Source organism: Propithecus coquereli, unplaced genomic scaffold (assembly GCF_000956105.1).
Source record: "Propithecus coquereli isolate 6110/MARCELLA unplaced genomic scaffold, Pcoq_1.0 Scaffold328, whole genome shotgun sequence".
NCBI classification, from domain to species: domain Eukaryota; kingdom Metazoa; phylum Chordata; class Mammalia; order Primates; family Indriidae; genus Propithecus; species Propithecus coquereli.
Window position 1 is genome coordinate 3,594,299 of NW_012148930.1, and position 19,065 is coordinate 3,613,363.

Here is a 19,065-nt window from a genome sequence, read left to right on the forward strand (position 1 = left end):
TGAGTTTAGAATTTATTATTATCTGACACCAGAGACTCTTGTTTTTTTTTGTTTGTTTGTTTTTTATTTCAGCATTTTATGGGGTACAAATGTTTAGGTTACATATATTGCTGTTGCCCCACCCGAGTCAGAGCTTCGAGTGCGTCCATCCCCTAGACCGCGTGCACCACACCCATTAGGTGTGAATATCCCCCTTCCCTCCTTCCCCCTTCCTCCTGCCCGACACCTGATGACTGTTTTTAATCACTAAGTTTCACTATTGCAGCCTCTACCAATTTCTGGACACCTCTCTTTTCCATCATCTGCTTTGAGGTTCCCATATGCTTTGTTTGAGAATCAACATGGGAATTCAGACTTGAACCCTAACCACAGGTTTACAAAGGCTAGGTTTATATTTTTTTTGCTGTTTTTATACACATTGCCTAAGAACGCTCATTGCTGCTTGTGGTTTCAACATTCACCTCTATGTTGATGGATGGCAAATTTGTGTTTTCAGCCCTAGCTGTCCTAATTCCCTAACATTAAAAACAAATACATGATCTTTATCTACAGAATCCTCTCTGTCTTATTATCTTCCAGAATTACAGATATTTATTGAGTAATAGGTACCACAGGCACCCATCCAGGTACTTGGAATGCATCAGTAAACAGATTTTTTAGAAAGCTGAAATGAAAACTTCATGCCTATTCTTTGATTTAATTACCTCTTGGTGCATTTAATGTGTCAAAACTCTTTTCCCTTTAATATCCTGCATAGTGTAGCAGAATAATGATCATTTTTCTTCACTCACATGATGAAGAATCTATATAGTGTGTGTTTGATGCCTACTATTTCAAGTCAAATTTCTTCTTGCTCAATTTTAAGCTAGTCTATGCTGTAGCCATTCTTTACTGATCCCCCTGTTCTGTTGCTGGTACAAATCATTTATCCAATTATTTTGCCAGACCAAATGAGCACTGGGCTTGGAACAGGATGATCAGGGTTTAAATCTCAGCCCCTCCTTCTAGAAGCTGATGTGAACTTGGGCTACCCTTAATAGGTAACAGAGTAAACATTACATAGGGAACATATTTTTATCACTTCACAAGTTAGAAAAAGGCAGAAATGTGTGAAGTAAATATTTAATAGCTCAGAGCTAATGGCAAGTAATTCTGCTGCAAAGTACATGCAGTAACATACATCTTACTTCATGGTTCGTTCTTCACTGCCTCATCATTTTTGAGTAGATGACACTGCCTCAGAAAATATTCATGTTGATAGACTCAATTTATAAATAAAGTGTATAAGGTATTTCTGTAATGTAAATAAATGCCTTATAATATTAATCAAGCTAGACATGTTCACTAACTTCCAGCACATTCTAACTCACACACGTGCACGTGTGTGTCACATACAATAGGAGTCTGAGCTCATCTGTAATTTACTTTCTCATAAACATTTTTTTCTTGAATCTTTTTATTCCCTTATTTTATAATTATTTTTCTAATATTTTCTAGTTCTACTGATTTTTAATCTTGTTCATTCTCAACCCCAGAAAAGCATTTCTTACTTTTAGTATTTACTTATTTTAACTTAATAAGAGCCTCCCTGGCACACAGTAACAAGAGGCTATTTAATGCAGCCAGTCTATTTGATTTAATTTAACTTCAGTCATGGCTTTCTTCCATTTAACATCTTGAACTGTATGGAGAGCATTCTTCCATTGCCAAAGGAAGCAAAGGAAGCCTTTAATCACAGATCCTTGTCAAATGGCTGGTAGAGTCTACAAGATAAGAACTGAATAGAAAATTATAACATTGACCTAAGTCACTCAGGTCTTCATAAGGCAGTAGTGATCCATTAGCAATGGTATATTTGGATCAGTAGTACTGTTTTAGGTAGATCCTTCACATAAGAATAAAAACACTTGTATTTTACCAGGTCTTATATCATTGTTTCTGTTCTTTAATTAAGGCATTGAGTATAACATAGAAATTTTCTTTCCCCAGACTCATTTATCCATTGGTTCTCAAATGCTGTAAAGGAGAAAGAGATTGAGTGTATGTATGTGTGTGTGTGTGTATGTGTGTGTGTTGTAAATGCTTGGGCCATGGTAGGGGAGGTGCTGTATTCATATTAGAATCACTGTACTAGCTTTTGAAAACTTTATACATAGGACTGATGCAGGGGGTGCACCAAGGAAGGGAGGAAAGCCCGCTGAACTCTCCAAGTGGGTTCTTGGTTTCTCAGTGGAAAGAATTCAAGAGCAAGCCAACTAGCAACAGGAAGTTTATTGAGAGACAGACAACAAATCCTACTCCGTAAACAGAGTGGGGGTCCTTTCCCAAACAGGAGGGAGACCCCTTGTGGGGCAATGGTAACTTTTTTATGTGTTCAAAAACCCCATTAGGAAAACTCCATGCATGACCAGCATTATCTTGTGGTCAGGCCATAAAGGTTAATCATAAACTGCTGTCACAGAATGGTAAGTGCAGACAGTTTGTAAGGTATCTGGCATGGTAATTGACCCATCTTCGGGTGGTCATGGGCCAGCTACTTGCTGGTGACTTCCTTGTTCACGGTGGTTGGGGCCTGGTATCGGCTAAAATGGCTGCCCTTAGGCTCTCCCGACCTCCCTTTTCTGCCGTCTCCCTTCATTAGGATCTTTCTCCTGGACTGTGATGTGCTGGAGATGATCGAGTGATGGCTCCCTGGGCTACCTACAGTGAATAGGGTCTACACATACATGTCTACACACATACGTGCATAACGAAAGCATTGCTATAGGCTACATATTCTTGTAATTCTGGAAAAAAAAATGATAGTTCTGTTAAAGTGACAGAAATGGCAGTAAAACCATAATTCTAATAATGTAAACTATGTGATTGCCTTTGTGGGTATGTTGAATTTGTGCGTTTATTCAGTGCTCTTCTATTTGTTTATTTTGTCTGTTTGTAAGTGAATTTTGGAATCTAAAGCTATTGACAAATATAATAATATTCTTTAGAAACATATATAAACATGTATAATATGTACAAACCTAAGCATATATACTTAAAAAAACATTTTGTGTAGAAAGTAAATATGTCCTTATATTTGGCGATTTCTAGACATAAAATTAATCCTTTGGTTAGGGAAAACCACTTTTTCTTTTCCTAAATCAAAAGTTAATGAAATCAGTTTTGATTTGGGCCAGAATTTGATTCTGAACTATCAGATGCTACAGCCTTGAAACACTGTAGTCAGTATCAAGTAACTATTAGATAAGTAAAGAAATGTTTTGAGACACAAAAAAGTAGTTACAAAATGTATAGCAATAATAATTCTGATGCTGATCGTATTATTTCTAAAACATGCATTATTTCTGGAGAAAAGAGATGCTATTCCTTTAGAGAAGATAAAATCATTCCACTATTTCATAGTGAAAGAAGGTGGAAATCACCTAATTTCATAAGAAAAACAACAAAAAACAATGTTAGTGGCCATATGATGTAGAAACAGGATAAAATTAAGGCAATATCGTTAAATACTTAAAATATATTTCTGAGCGCAACTCAAAAGACTTATGAATACTTTAGAGAAGGATCTTAAACCTTAAATATTTCAAATTGTAATTTAGAAAATTCACTTCTCAAGATCACCAGTAACCTCTACAATACTTGTATGAACGGAAGATTCATGACCTATATTTGAAAACTCCCACCATAGACATTGCTATGGTCCTAAATAAATTAATAAATTTTCTTAATTCTCCTCCTCAGTGTCTCTGTAACAACAGATATTATTTATGGCATAAATATTAGAGGGGCAAAAAGCTATAATGATAACTATTTGACAGTCTCCATCACCCATTCCATTCCATGGAAAATACTTTTCTCTTTGGCCTCCATGAGAATCCATTTTTAGAGATACATATGTATATTATATATATGTACCTATAGCCATATTCTTAATTTCTCACTTTTCTTCTACTTACTACTCTCTGACTGAGAGTATTGAGATATAAAACCTGAAATTAGGGGCTTACAGCTAAAGTACATCTATCTTTTCATTATTGTATCCAAACATAAAAATGGGTCAGACTCTGTTACAGTTCACCGCTGATGTTTGACATAGGACTAAAATGTTACTTGTCTGATTTAATAGAATTCAAACGTGTTTAAATAAGCCATTCTGATGATCTATGAGGCTTGTTGCCTGTGGTTAGCAGGAAGATGAAGGTTCTCTTGAATGCCTTGTTCAAAAGCACAGTTTTGTGTATCTTGAAAAAGTGAAATGTGTATCTTGGTCACTTTTCATGATGTCTGCAATTCTCAAGGGGATAAAGATTGTTTTGATGAGACTCGTATTACGGTTTTAGTAAGTGTGAAGATGTGTGTGGCCTTCACTTTATTTCGTGAATCTGTGAGGTGACAGACTGCCAGAGTTCTTTACCTCGCAGAGGTCGACCTTGGACACAGAACTGTTGCTGTCACTGGCCGGACCAGAGAGCCAGACCACGGGCAGTGTCCCACGAGTCTGCACAAATGTGCCAGTGGGGCCTAGTGTCATTGAGGCATCCAGTGCTGAAATGATTCCAGAGTTTGGCCAATCATGGTGACCCTTGGAGCCTGTTTTTGATCAGGGCTGTCCTCTTAAGCGATCAAAAGCAGCCATTCTCCAGCAAGCTTCGTCACATTTAATAATGGTGCTGTTAACTCAGTTGATTCCAAGGGACTCCCTAGTTGGCCAAGGGATCACGTTTCTTACTGGATCATACACACATGATTCAATGTGAAGCACAAAGGGATAGGCGTGGGCTGGGACAAATGACACAGGGACATTCCCAAACTCCAGTCCCTAAATAACCGTTATTGAAATTCCCAATTGTGTTTAGATCTAAACAGAAGTTTACAAGACTTAGCAAGATGCTCAGCTCAAAGTATAAATTTGCCAGTCAGCAGAAACACAACTCACAAAGCATGCTTGTCTGAAGGCAGCACAGCCAGTCAACAAGACAAAGCGTAAGAAGAAAGCCCCGCAGGGGTGGTGGTCGTTGCCTGACACCTTGCTTGCTGTGCCGCTGATTGAGAGCACCCTTCAAAGACGGGCTGTGCTCCACCACCGGCCAGACTCCCATGCAGGTGTTGACTGATGATTCCACACATCGACCACAGGGTATAGGACAGGCCTATGGCTCATATAACTCACATAACGGGGCTTTCTGTAAACAGTGCGGCAGGCTCCCAACTAGGTCAAAAAATGACTAGAAAGAGCAGGGCAAAGAACCTTGCTTGGCTTTTATTGTGATTAGGGTTGGAGCTGGAGTAAGGGTTCTTTGACTTAGGCTGGGACTTACATGGTTTGAGCCAGGAACTCTCAGGCTTTCTTACCAGTTTGCCCATCTATGGGGCAGAAGGAAAAGGAAGAGCACTGGGGTTTGAAAGCTGTCAGCAGTTAAACATCAAAAATGAAGTCAGACTGTTTGTGACAGGAAGAATACATTTTCATATCTTGAACTAATAGACAATAATTAAATTCCTAATTATGTGTTGAAAAATCAGTAAATAATGTACATCCATTAATACATATTTATGAATTATTTCACTAGAACTCTAGTGAGACAAACAATAAAAACAATGACAAAGTCTCTTTTCAATTTGTTCTTTTTAACACAGATAAATTTTTAACGCACACAGCCAGCACATAGTTAGGATCTTGCACGTGATATTAGTGCGCAAGATCCTAAAGCAGGAGCAAAAAGTAAGATTTTTCTGGGCTTAAACAGTAGGAAAGCATTAGGAAATTGAAGCCCCTCTAAACAAGTTGTTTCTCAATGACAGTTTTGAAAGTTCAGGGAAAAAAATCATCATCAGGATGAGAAAAAATTGCCAAGACAGTAAATTAGCTAGTTTTCAAATTCCACAAAGACAAAGTATGAGCATAATAGAAAGTAGACATTTAATTAAACACACACACACAGACACACAGAGCAGGAAAACCAAATCACGCAAAGATGTGTGAATGTGCAAGTTTGTGTGTAAGTTTAGAAAGAGCAAATCACAAAAAGGAGATACAGCTAACCAGAAATGTAGACGTGACTACGTTTGGTTTTCTTTTACAGACAATAAACGAGGGGTAGGAAGTAAATATGGGAGAGAGCGGAGGTGGGGGAGTACTCTGTTAGACAGTAGTGGAAAACAGTATAAATTTCTGGATTATTTAATGTTGTCTCTTCATAGAGAACTTGAATTTTTTTTCACTTGGACATAAACATAAATTTTGACTTAGAAGTCATAGGATTAGAATGGTGAGGTAATGGAAGCTCTACCTACTATGAGTAAATCTTATATTCATAGAATTATGGACAGAACTGAAAGATACCTGGGAGACCACATGGAAGAAATATCTCATTTTTAGATATGGAAAGTGAAGTCAAGAGATTAAGATGATTTTCATTATTCCACCAAATTATTGGCTTTAAAAATGTTGTTATGTGAACCTGAATTTTTTTTAGTGAATTTGGTTTTAGAATTTATTTTAGAATTTGATACTAGATTCTCATAACTTTTGTGTTTTCTTGTTATGAAAACCAGGGTAGGTATTATTATCATCGTTTTACAAAAATCTCAGTGATTTGCTCAAGATTATGAAACATTATCCTGATGTGGATGGAAATACAGCTTATTTATTTGATTTCAAATTCAGGATTTTTTCAGACTATGAGATTCTCTAGTCATTTCTGTGATTCTGAAAATAAGTTGAAAATACATCAAAAAGCAATATAACTATTTTCTATCTCTGCTTAGATCACAGACTACATGCACATAGTAAACTGAGCTTGTAAAAATTGGTGAAACATCTCTATGCAGATGATTATTTTTTTGCTACTGAGAAGTTTCGCGCGGACTCAAGGTCACTAGCCATGGCTCATATGTATTTAAATTTAGATGCTCTCTCTAGTATTCTTATAATTTAACTTTTCTTTAATGGAAAACATTAGATATGAATTCATTAGATATGAATTCTTGTATAAAATGTTAAGCTAACACATCTTCAGTGATTTCATTTTTCTTTTGCTTTCTTCTTTAGCAGTAATATCGAATGTCTTCAATCATAAATCAGGTAGCACACTTTAGAGTATTATGAAGCCTATAAAACAATTCTTTTTTTTTTTTTTTTTTTTTAGACAGAGTCTCACTCTCTTGCCTGGGGCGAGTGCCGTGGCATCAGCCTAGCTCACAGCAACCTCAAACTCCTGGGCTCAAGCAATCCTACTGTCTCAGCCTCCCGAGTAGCTGGGACCACAGGCACACGCCACCATGCCCGGCTAATTTTTTCTACATATATTTTTAGCTGTCCAATTAATTTCTTTCCATTTTTTGGTAGAGACGGGGTCTCGCTCTTGCTCAGGCTGGTCTCGAACTCCTGAGCTCAGAACGATCCGCCTGCCTCGGCCTCCCAGAGTGCTAGGATTACAGGCGTGAGCCACCGCGCCCGGCCTATAAAACAATTCTTAAGGGAGTTAGGAATCCCCGTTACTCTCAGTTTTAAACTACTAGGTGAATTTATTTTAAAATATTACTTTGTTCTGTAGATCGTTCAATAAACTATAACATGAATAACTATTTGATAAAAAATTGAGAACAAGTTGAATTGTCATTTTGATGTGTGTGTGTGTGTGAGTGTGGAAAAGAGTGTTAGATATATTTTGTGAATCTGAGACTTTCTGTCTTTCTGAAAACCATAATGTAATCAAGCTGTTTTAGGCAGGAGAAATATTTTTCATTTATTAAGTTCTCAGTTATCATTCAGGAGAAGAGACATTTTAGCTTTGTTTCAGTAATATTAAATTTGGTAAGTAATATAACTTTTAGAAAATGATAATATTTAAAATCTGCATGAAAATTTTTGGAGCAGCTATATGAATTTTTCATTTCCATACTGAACTGTATATATATGTGTGTGTGTAAAAATACACACACACGTATATGTGTATATAGACGCACATTCCAAGACACATTTCATATAAAATATGCAAGTATCGGCCGGGCGCAGTGGCTCACTCCTGTAATCCTAGCACTCTGGGAGGCCGAGGCGGGCGGATTGTTTGAGCTCAGGAGTTCGAAACCATCCTGAACAAGAGTGAGACCCCGTCTCTACTAAAAATAGATAGAAATTAGCTGGACAGCTAAAAATATATATATAGAAAAAATTAGCTGGGCATGATGGCACATGCCTGTAGTCCCAACTACTCGGGAGGCTGAGGCAGAAGGATTACTTGAGCCCAGGAGTTTGAGGTTGCTGTGAGCTAGGATGACGCCATGGCACTCTAGCCCGGGCAACAGTGAGACTCTGTCTCAAAAAAAAAAAAAATAAGCGAGTATCTGTTTTTTTTTTTGTTTTTTCCAGCATATCATGAGGTACAGATGTTTAGGTTACATATGTTGCCCTTGCCCCTCCCTCCCCCCCAAGTCTGAGTTTCAAATACGAGTATCTGTTTTGTTGACTCTCACAAACATTAGTATTAAATTTTGATTTTTCAAGTTAATGATTATATTAGGCCTCTGACAATAAAAATACAAAAAAGTGAGAGTCCTCTAGTTATTCATAGAAACAGTACAGAATAATTCATTGAAAAAGTGCAGAATAAAAAACATTCACTTTCACTTTAAAACTTTTTCTCTTCTTTAGATTCGCTAAACTTTAACCAAGGAATCTTTCTAAGACAGACATCACAGTGTGCACTTTTCATGCATCGTCCCTTCTGTGTCCTCAGGAAAACTTGGTAGGCAAAGTAACAGTGTAATGATCATTTTTCAGATAGGGAAGTGGGAATAATCTTAGAGAGTTTAAATTACATATACGAGAATACAAAGCTAGTCAGTGGTGGAACTATTATTTAAACCCATGTCTATTTGTTGCTAAAATCCTTGCTTAAACCATTCTATCACTCTAAGTTCAAGAAAACATCCTGCTACGAAGGCCCCACTGTGTGTCCCAGCACTGCACTATTTCTACCGCATCATGATGGCATAATCAAAACACAAGAGAATTACAACCAGAGGATGAAATGATATCAGGAAAGTATATTTATAATGGACTTCCTTTTAAAACACACACACACACACACAAATGGTTTTTTTATATATTAATGTTATATGAATTTTCATGATTCTACGAGGTAGAAAGATAGGTTTTATTATTTTCACATTTTACAGACGTCATGCAGTTTTTTATAGGGACGAAGCTAGGAAACATCTGAAATTGCACTCAAATTTGTGTATGTTAATACACAAAAATTCAATATACTTTTTATTATATCATGTTGAAAGAATGGGAAAATGGCATGCAAATTCCAAACATGTAAAGAACAATCTATTTGTTTGGGATTTGGATTTCTTAAAACGAATCTCCAAATTCTTCTCATTCCTTTTTTCTTTAGTTAAAGTGAAGTTTACAAACAGATACTACTTATTTTATGGAATTAGTTTTAAAAAGGACTTGCAATTCTTATGGATTTTATGTATGAACCATAATATTTCCTTCCTTGAAGAATTCAAAACAATGATAAATAGGGTATTTAATATTGCTTAGAGAATGTAATCACAGGTTTTAGCTGACTCATGTTTTAGATGTATACTTTACATGATGCCTGATACAATGACTAAAGGAAAGATTCACAAAGACAATGTTTCATCCCCTGCCTAGAAGAGAAGTGAATCCCCACCGTTCCCCTTAAAATATTTAATTAGCTTATAGTACTGTGACTTCAATTATAAGTGACATTAGATGAACATAACATCTTGAGTATTTGGTCTGGCAATATTACTATTTGCACATATTTATAGGAAATCAAACTATTACTCACAGGGACCTATGATTAGAAAGAGGGACAAAGGATTGTGATTAAATTCTGCTAGCATCTAAATATGAATGAACTTATATATTTTCATTTTTACTACAAAGTACATGTAAACTACTGAATAAAGATTGATATTGTTTATTGATGGTAGATATTACTGAAGAGTTTATGTATTTTACTTTCACAGAGGAAGATTTTCAGTATGGTATCAAGTAGGTGAAAATAGATTGTTAAGACTTTTTAAAAATATCCATATTGCAAAATCATAGTATTAAAATCTTTTATTGTTTCCAACTTAAATTATGATAAATAGAATATGGTTTCTAAAAATTTTTAATCCAGTATTCTTTTATCATGAAGATATGAAGATTAAATAAAGTATTTTTGATATCACTCTGGTACAGTACTGTTTTGAAACAGTGATGTAGATGAATATTTGAATTTTTGGTTGAATTTAAGTGTGAGATATTATCATAGCTTGCCACTGGGAATTGTTTGTGAGGCATTGACTGAGCCTCTATAATTTATATTCACTTTTAAAGGATTTTATTGGATCTACTTCCTGACCTTACTTAAATTGGTAATTTAAATTCTATTATTTTAAAAGCCATGCATGTTGTAGCTGAAGTTCAAGCTTCCATCCATAGAAGGGAAGCACAGTTAGCAGATTCACGAGTGCTGCTCTTAAGTACAATAGAATTCAGGAAGTTGTCCGTTTGCATGTGTATGTTTTTAGAAAGTAAGACTTTCTGTTTTGATCCATGGTGCATTTCATATGACTTCCTAGGATGAAAAGCAAGAAATTTGAAATAGTAAACTTTTGCTTATTAAGGGCCTATGCTCAAAGGAGAACTTCTTACTTTAAAAATCAGATTTAGTAGTAAAAGAGTGAGTTAAGATAGACTTTGTGATTTTGTTCATTGTTTTTCCCTCCTATGGAGAATGGCCTGGTTTAAGTTTTAGTTGTGATTCTACAATACATTTGTGAAACATGAATGTTTACAACATATTTTAACTTACAATACTTAGAACAGTTTCTGAAATATGTTTTAATATTTTAATCAGAAGAATATTTTACATGGTAAATATCAAATGCATGAGTTAAAATTGATTTTTGTTTTCTTCTGGGATATATGAGGGAATAAAAAAAATCTCATTTTAAAAAGTTCATTCCAGTGCCATCTTTAGAAAAAGCAATAATTTAAAAACCTTTAAAAATATAAATAAATTCCAAAAATATAACAATTATCATAACGGTTTTTAAACTGAATGTGAAATACTTGTAGTATATTTAGAAAACTCTATTACATGGACTTTATTTCAATAAAATATCTAGTTTTTTGGATGTTTCAAATAACTATATGCTTGTAGTCATTTATGATAAGAAAGCCCTTATGCATAAAAAGGTAAATCCTTTCATAAAAAAATTGTATTAGAGGATGCAGATATTTTATCTGGTTCTTATATAAGTTCAAGAAAACATATTTTCTGATAATATTTTTAGTAATAAAAGAGTCAAAGATGGTGATTTTGCTCTTTCTGTGAAAACTCTCATGAGTAGATATATAACTATGCCAAGATAATAGCAAATGAATATTATTTCAACCCCAGGCCATGATTATTCCTAAAATATCTAATTATCAATATCCCTTTCCTTTAAAGTCTCAAATATCTATCAGCGTGGAAGAGTGGGAAGACACCAAAGACTCCAAAGAACAAGGGCACCACCGCAGCAACCACCGCAACTCCACGTCCAGCGACCAGTCAGATCACCCCTTGCTGCGGAGAAAGAGCATGCAGTGGGCCCGAAGACTGAGCAGAAAAGGTCCAAAACACTCTGGTAAAACAGCTGAAAAAATAACCCAGCAGCGACTGAACCTCTACAGGAGGTCAGAAAGACAAGAGCTTGCTGAACTTGTGAAAAATAGAATGAAACACTTGGGTCTTTCTACAGTGGGATATGGTATGCTCTTTAAAACTACTGTGTTTGTGGACTTGTGATTTCTTGCCATTGGTAGTTACATAGTTGGCTCTAATTTAGTAAAGAATTGCATTTTTCTCCACAGGTCAGTTTGTGGAAATTAGCAACAGGTCTAATTTCCTACAGAAAGTTTAAATGATAATAATAAAATGCTAAAAATTTTAAGCATTTATTTTGTCTGCCAGGCACTGTGCTGAACCCATAACATGAATTATCTTAATTTCAATTTTCACAAAAACTCCAAGCCAACCTTCTGCTTCTATTTTAGAGGTAAAGAAAGTAAGTTTTTTAGGTAAAAAACTTGCTAATTAGCTTGTTAACAGCAGAGCTGAGATTTACGTCCAGGTCTGTCTGGCTCCAAAGTCTCCCTCACACACACACACATGTCAACATACATCTTAGTCTAGGTTCTGAAATGGAATGAATTTGAGGCATTGGCAAGTAACTAGTTGTACCAGCAATAGATGAACCAAAATATTCTTATAAAATATGTTTAGTTTCCCATGATTCAGAAACGAAATGTCTTGAAAAGCTTTAATTTTGAAGCTCAAAATAGTGCTTTCTCTCATAAAGTGCAGCTCTGTCTCAATAATTACAAGGCTCCTATGTTGATCTGTGATTGCCATAGACCATACAGACACAACTTAGGTAAAGAATTCAAAGATAACTTTAAAATATATCCTTTATCACTTTATGAATTTTATTTTAAAATGAAATTTGGTCAACTCATAGGAAAACAAAAAAATAACTAAGTATTTTGTTTCATTTACTTGGGTAAACCAGGACTGAAGACGGTGTCAGTACCATGCAAATTAAGAATAAAATAGATTGCATTTCATATTTACCCCACCTCTTCTTTAGTATTAAAGTCTCAACTTGAGACAGTGTTCATAGAAAGAAATTTTAATCATTGAATTAAAGGTTAAGAGAAGTTGCCTGTGTTTCTTGGAATAAGAAAAATAACATTTTTACTGCCTACTATTCTATGCTATGTATAAACTGCTACATGCTGTGCGTGCTACTTCAGGAACCATGCTAGGTGCTTTATTTGTGTTTTCTCATTATTCCTTATAACCCTGATTAGATAGGTATCTCATTTTACCCTTCAGAAATTTTACTTTCAGAGTTTAAAGACCTTGCTCAAGAACATACAGTTAAAATGCATTGGAGTCAAGATTCCCTATGTAGTTGAAATTCATAATAATATTTCAATAACTTAAATGTAATCTAGATTCACCTGTGACCAGTGATTTTAATATAACCACATTTAATGTCTTGCATGAAGAAGCAAATTAAAAGAAAAAAATGATCCTCATTTTACAAATTCACTAATAGCTATCAGCCAATTTAATGACATTAAGTATGATAATATTTCTTATAGGATTATAGTCCTCTATGTGTATACTTTTGTTAGATGTTATTTAGCAATTTTTTCTTTTACTAAAAAGTTCTAGTGAATGATTGCTTACCTACGTTCCAGTTGCTTTTCATGAACATTAAGGACCATGGGCTGTCCTGTAAGCAGTAGATAAGTTTGACTCTTAAAGACACAAAAATGCATAAGCCGACTGCATGGGAGAATCATCAGAAATCATATTATGTTTTTCATAAAGAAACATCTATCGGGTACCTTGAATTATTTATTCTCTAGGATTTGTTAATTGTTTGTTAACTATTGCAGAAAGGAAGAACGGATTCTGTCCACTTTTTTCTTTCCTTATTTCTTCTTCTCTCTCTTCATTCTGTCCATCTCTCTAGCCATAGATCCATCAGTCCATTCCAAAACTATGTACTGGACACCTCTAATAACATAGTGATTATTAAAACAAGATTTGGAATCTAACACATCATGAGCCTCTGGACTTCTCTACTTATTCCTAACTCACAACAATTCATCCATTCAACAGATATTATTGGGTTGCCCTCAGTTCTAAGCATGTCAGACAAGACCTTTGCATTTATAGAACTCACATTCTATAATAGATTTGTTGAATTATTTAACCTCTCTGAGCCTATTTTCTTATCTGAGAAATGGAAGTAATAATACCTATATGGTAGGTTTGCTGTGAAAGACAAATGGGATAATGAATAATAAAGTGCTTATCCCAGAGTGTCATTCAATTCATACTGCAGATAAAATGCATGTCTGTTTGACTATTGTATGTATATCTGTACTTTATACATAAAAAAGTAAGATTTTTTGCCCATATCCAAAAAAATCCAACAAATTTTGCACCCTTGATAGCAATATTATCTCCACTGAAGATGAATGCTTTAAAGCAATTATTAATTTTTCATATTGATTGATGTCATTGAGTCTGTTTCTAAACTTTCTATTGTGTTGTAATGATCTGTCTGCTTATGCAGGCAGAAGTATCCACTGTCTTAATTATAGAGGCTCTATATTAATAAAATAATGTTTTAATATGTGATAGGGCTACAGACGCCTGAAGTCTTCTTTTTCAGTATTTTCCTATTTTTGAATGTTTCTTCTTTCAAATTAATTTCGTAGATTAGTTGTTTGCTCCAGATAAAAGCAAGGATTCTTTTCCTGAACTTTTGATTCTGTTACTTCCTTCCTCCCTCAAAATCAAATTCAATTGGCTAATCTCACTCTTCCATAATCCTTGGTCTTGATCTTTGTCCTTTAGCTCCTCATCTGAACAAACAAGTGTTCTTCTCTTATCCTAACACAAATACACACGCATGCATGTGTTTGCATATGCACACATGCATACGTGTGTAACACGCCCTGTAGTGTTCATCTTTTCTCTTTCTTTGTTCAAGCTAACTATCTTCCATGTCTTCACATTATCACCTCACGTTTACTCTTAATAATTTCTTCTTTTCTTTAGTCTCGAAAACTTGTTTTGTGTATGAAGCTATTGTGTGATGAAGTGGCATGTGGCAGATTTGCAATTTCGCTATTTCCAAAATTTTGCCCTAAATCATTCTACTCATTTTGCTAATTGTTTCATGTAATCTTGACTTCTGAATATTCATGTGAAGGGAAGTTAAGAGAGTCCACTTATTTTATTATTTAAATTTTATCTTGCCTATCACAAAATAGTTATAAATTTTTGAAAGGTAATAAAAATCATTTTAAACAGAGGTTAGTTAAATAGAATTACTTTTTTACTCTTATCTCGAAGCACTCCCACATCTCCCCTAAAATTTCAGTAAAAATGCACAAAATAGTCGGACTCATAAACATAGTTTACATAGTTTGGCATTAAACTGAATATGTGAGCAAATTAGGTCAGCACTGTAAAACTAACCAGTCTGATATGTGGGTAGCACATAATGTGGGTAGTTGTTCAGGTGAAAGAAAATGAAATCATCACTAGGTTGTGCTCTTACCAATTATTTGCATTTTTAGAACTATGTGGGAGAAATAAGTACTGTACAGTTGAGATTATTTTCCTTGATAAGGTATTCCTTTGTAGTGACTAAAGAAAGACATACTGCTCTCTCACATAGCACTAATTTCTTGTACTTGCTTTTTCCCATTAATGTTCAGACCTGGAGTGGTATTTCCCACCTTAAAATTATCTCCCTCCATTCCTGCCTCCTTCTCTCAATCTCTTTCTCTCTCTCCCCCTCCCCGTCACTTTCCCTTTATCCATCTCTATCTCTACCTCTCTTTCCCTCCCTCTTTTCTAATTCCTCCATTTCTGTTGTTCCCAAGCTACCATCATCTCTCACCTGCGTTTCTGTTCCATGATAAGCACCTAATATTCCTGAATCTAAACTTATTCTTCCCTACAAAGTTTATTTCTCACAGACCAAAGAGATATAGTTTTTAAAAAATCAGAACATGCCACCAGCAGTGCCCCCACCCCCCACCTCTTACAAGCTTTCAGTGTTTCCCGATTACATTTAGAATAAAGTTCAAACTGCTGACCAAGGGTAAAGCCCTTCAATTGCCTTTTCAACATTGTCTCCAGTTAACATTTTCCTTGCTCATTTTAGTCCATTCTCTGGTACATGCTTTCTGAGGCTTAACCCAGAGCATCTCATGCCTTCCCATGTGCTGTTCTTTGTGTGTGGAACACTGCTTCCCTATCTGTGCATGCCGACACTTTCACACCACCACACATATGCAATTGTTTTCTTAAAAATAATTTACAGCTTCATTCTGCCTGCTATAATAATAATAGATAAACTTTACATAGCACTTGATGTGAATCAGGTACTAAGTCCAAGAACCATATATTAATGTTAACATATTAATTTAAAATTATATTTAATATTTGTTTATTATAATTTAATTCTAATAATAGCCAGTGATATAGCACTATTGCTATCCCCATTTTACAGATGAGGAAACTAAGCACAGAGAAATTAAGAGAAATTAAATCATTTGCTTGTTTCAGAGTGAGTAACTGGTAGATCCAGAATTGCAGGTGGTCTGGTTTCAGAGCCTTTGTATTGTATGAAATGTTTCTCCGATTATACACGATACAATGATGATGTATTTTTAGAAGTTATATCAGTCTACTGTAGCTGCAGTAAGACTGGATGGCTATAGAAGTCTATGTTCTCACAGTTCTGGAGGCCGAAACTCCAAGATCATGGTATTTAAAGGCTGGTTTCTTCTGAGGTCTCTCATTTTGGCTTACGGATGGTACCTTATCGCTGTGTCCTCGTATGGCCTTTTCTGTGTGTGTGTGTGTGTGTGTGTGTGTGTGCGCGCACTCCCAGTGTCTCTTCTTCTTATAAGGACACCAGTCCTGTTAGATTGGGGCCCAACCCTAATAATGTCATGTAACCTTAATTACTTTATAAGTCTGTACCTCCAAATGCAGTCACATAGGTGGTTAGCAGGGGGTGCAATTCAGTCCATAACAGAAGTTCTATTTAATGGTAAACTGTACAAATATAAGGAATGTTTACATTTTTTTAATTTTTTGAAAAGGCAAATTGCTTTTATTTTTTTTTTTTTTTCCATTGGTATAAATTTAAGGAGTACAAGTGCAATGTTGTTACCTGGATATATTGCATAGTGATGAAGTCTAGGCTTTTAGTGTATCTGTTACCCAGATAATGTACATTGTGCCCGTCAAGTAATTTCTCATTACCCATTCTCCACCCTCCCACCCTCCCTAGTCTCTAATGTCTATTATTCCACACTCTGTATCTATGTATACACATTATTTAGCTCCTACTTAATAAGTGAAAACATGCAGTCTTTGACTTCCTGAGTTTTATGCTTAAGGTAATGGCCTCCAGTTACATTTATGTTGCTGCAAAGGACATTATTTCACTCTTTTTTATGGCCGAATAGTATTCCATTGTGTACATATGCCACATTTTCTTTACCCATTTATCTGTTGATGGACACTTACGTTGATTTCATTTTTTTTCTTTTTTGCAATTGTGAATTGTGCTGCAATAAACATACAAATGCAGGTATCTTTTTGATAGGTATATAATGATTTCTTTTCCTTTGGGTCAATACACAGTAGTGGGATTGTTGGGTTGAATGGTAGTTCTATTGTTAGTTCTTTGAGAAATCTCCATACTGTTTTCCACAAAGGTTGTATTAATTTACAATCTCACCAACAGTGTATAAGCATTCCCTTTTCTCTGAATCCTCGCCAATCCTGTTATTTTTTGTCTTTCTAAGGATAACCATTCTAACTAGTGTAAGATGATATCTCATTGTGGTTTTAATTTTCATTTCCCTGATGATTAGTGATGTTGAGCATTTTTTCATATTCTTGTTGGCCATTTGTATGTCTTTTGAAAAATGTCTATTCATGTCCTTTGCTCACTTTTTAATGTTTTTTTATTATTATTATTGTTGTTGAGTCAAGTTCCTTTTAAATTTCGGATACTAATCCCCTGTTAGATGCATAGTTTGCAAATATTTTCTTCCATTCTGCAGCTTTTCTGTTCACTTAGTATAATTTGATGTCAGGTAATGTGATGCCTCCAGCTTTGTTTTTTATTTTGGAATTTTTTTTGCTTAGGATTGCTTTGGATATTTGGGTTGGGTTTTTTTTTTTTTTTTTTTGGTTCCATATGAATTTTAGGTTTATTTTTTATAAATCTGTGCAAAATGACATTGGTATTTTGATAGGAATTGCACTGAATCTGCAGATTAGTTTGGGCAATGTGGTCATTTTAAAAATTTTGATTTTTCTGATCTATGATCATAGGATGTTTTTCCATTTGTTGGTGTCATCTACAATTTCTTTCATCAGTGTTTTGTAGTTTTCCTTGTAGAAATCTTTCACCTTCTTCATGAAATACATTCCCAGATATTTCCTTTGCAGTTATTGTAGATGGGTTTGCCTTCTTGATTTGTTCTCAGCTTGCTTGTCATTGGTATATAGAAATGCTACTGGTTTTTTTACACTGATTTTTGTATCCTGGAACTTTACTGAGTTTATTATCAAATCTAAGAGTTTTTGGTGGAGTCTCTCTTACCAAATTTCATTCTGCTCTTTCAAAAGTCCTCTTAAATCACTCGAACATGAAAATGTAAAAAAAAAAAATGAAATTCTCCTGTGTGAAATAGGACTTCTTAATCAACTATTTTGTAAGAACTATGGAAGTTTGATTCTATTTCCTTTCTAATATGATATATTTACATGGACTAGTCTAAGCAGAATATTTAGAATATTTATGCAATTTAAAGATTTTAATTAAATAATTGTATATGTTAATTAATATAGCAAAATAAGTTTCTTAGTAAATATTACTAGCAATCCTTGACTTTTCCCTTATAGAATTTCCTTTAAAGTACAATATCAGAGTGTATTTTTTCAATTTTTTATGTGAATGGTTTCATTTAAATAATTATGTCAGTGATGAAACACTCATTTCAGTGAAAATAATTTAACTGTAGTGCTTTTTATTTTGCCAAGATCAGAGTTTAATTATATTTTTGTGAGTATTTTCCTGTAGTAGATATTTTTGTTTGGTAGAAAATAAAATCTTAATTATGTGGTTCATGAAACCATATTTCACAAAGTAATCTCTATTTTTTCCTTGAAACTAACCCTGTGGCACAGTGTAATTCCTTGTATCTCCTCCCAGATGTGCAACTGAATATATTCCTTTATTTGGATATTAATTTTTTGAGCTTGTGATTATAATAGTTTAACTGGAAAACTTATGGTGAGTTCAGTTATTTGCAATTTATCTGCTTTGTAAGATTAGCATTTTCATTTATAAATTTCAATATACCATAGCTGAAAACACTGTCTTTCACATTAAAGTGACAAGTTTCTAGTCAGATGAACATAGTGG

The 19,065-nt window shown here is 34.6% G+C and overlaps 1 protein-coding gene across 1 annotated transcript in view; it reads left to right on the plus strand.

Annotated features, from left to right (window-relative positions):
- Positions 1-19,065, plus strand: part of KCNT2 (potassium channel, sodium activated subfamily T, member 2) — a 318,603-nt gene that overhangs the window by 290,053 nt on the left and 9,485 nt on the right. The window contains exon 26 of the mRNA XM_012650477.1: positions 11,487-11,787. Within this exon, the coding sequence (XP_012505931.1) occupies positions 11,487-11,787 (301 nt within the window). The remainder of the gene's footprint in view (positions 1-11,486; positions 11,788-19,065) is intronic.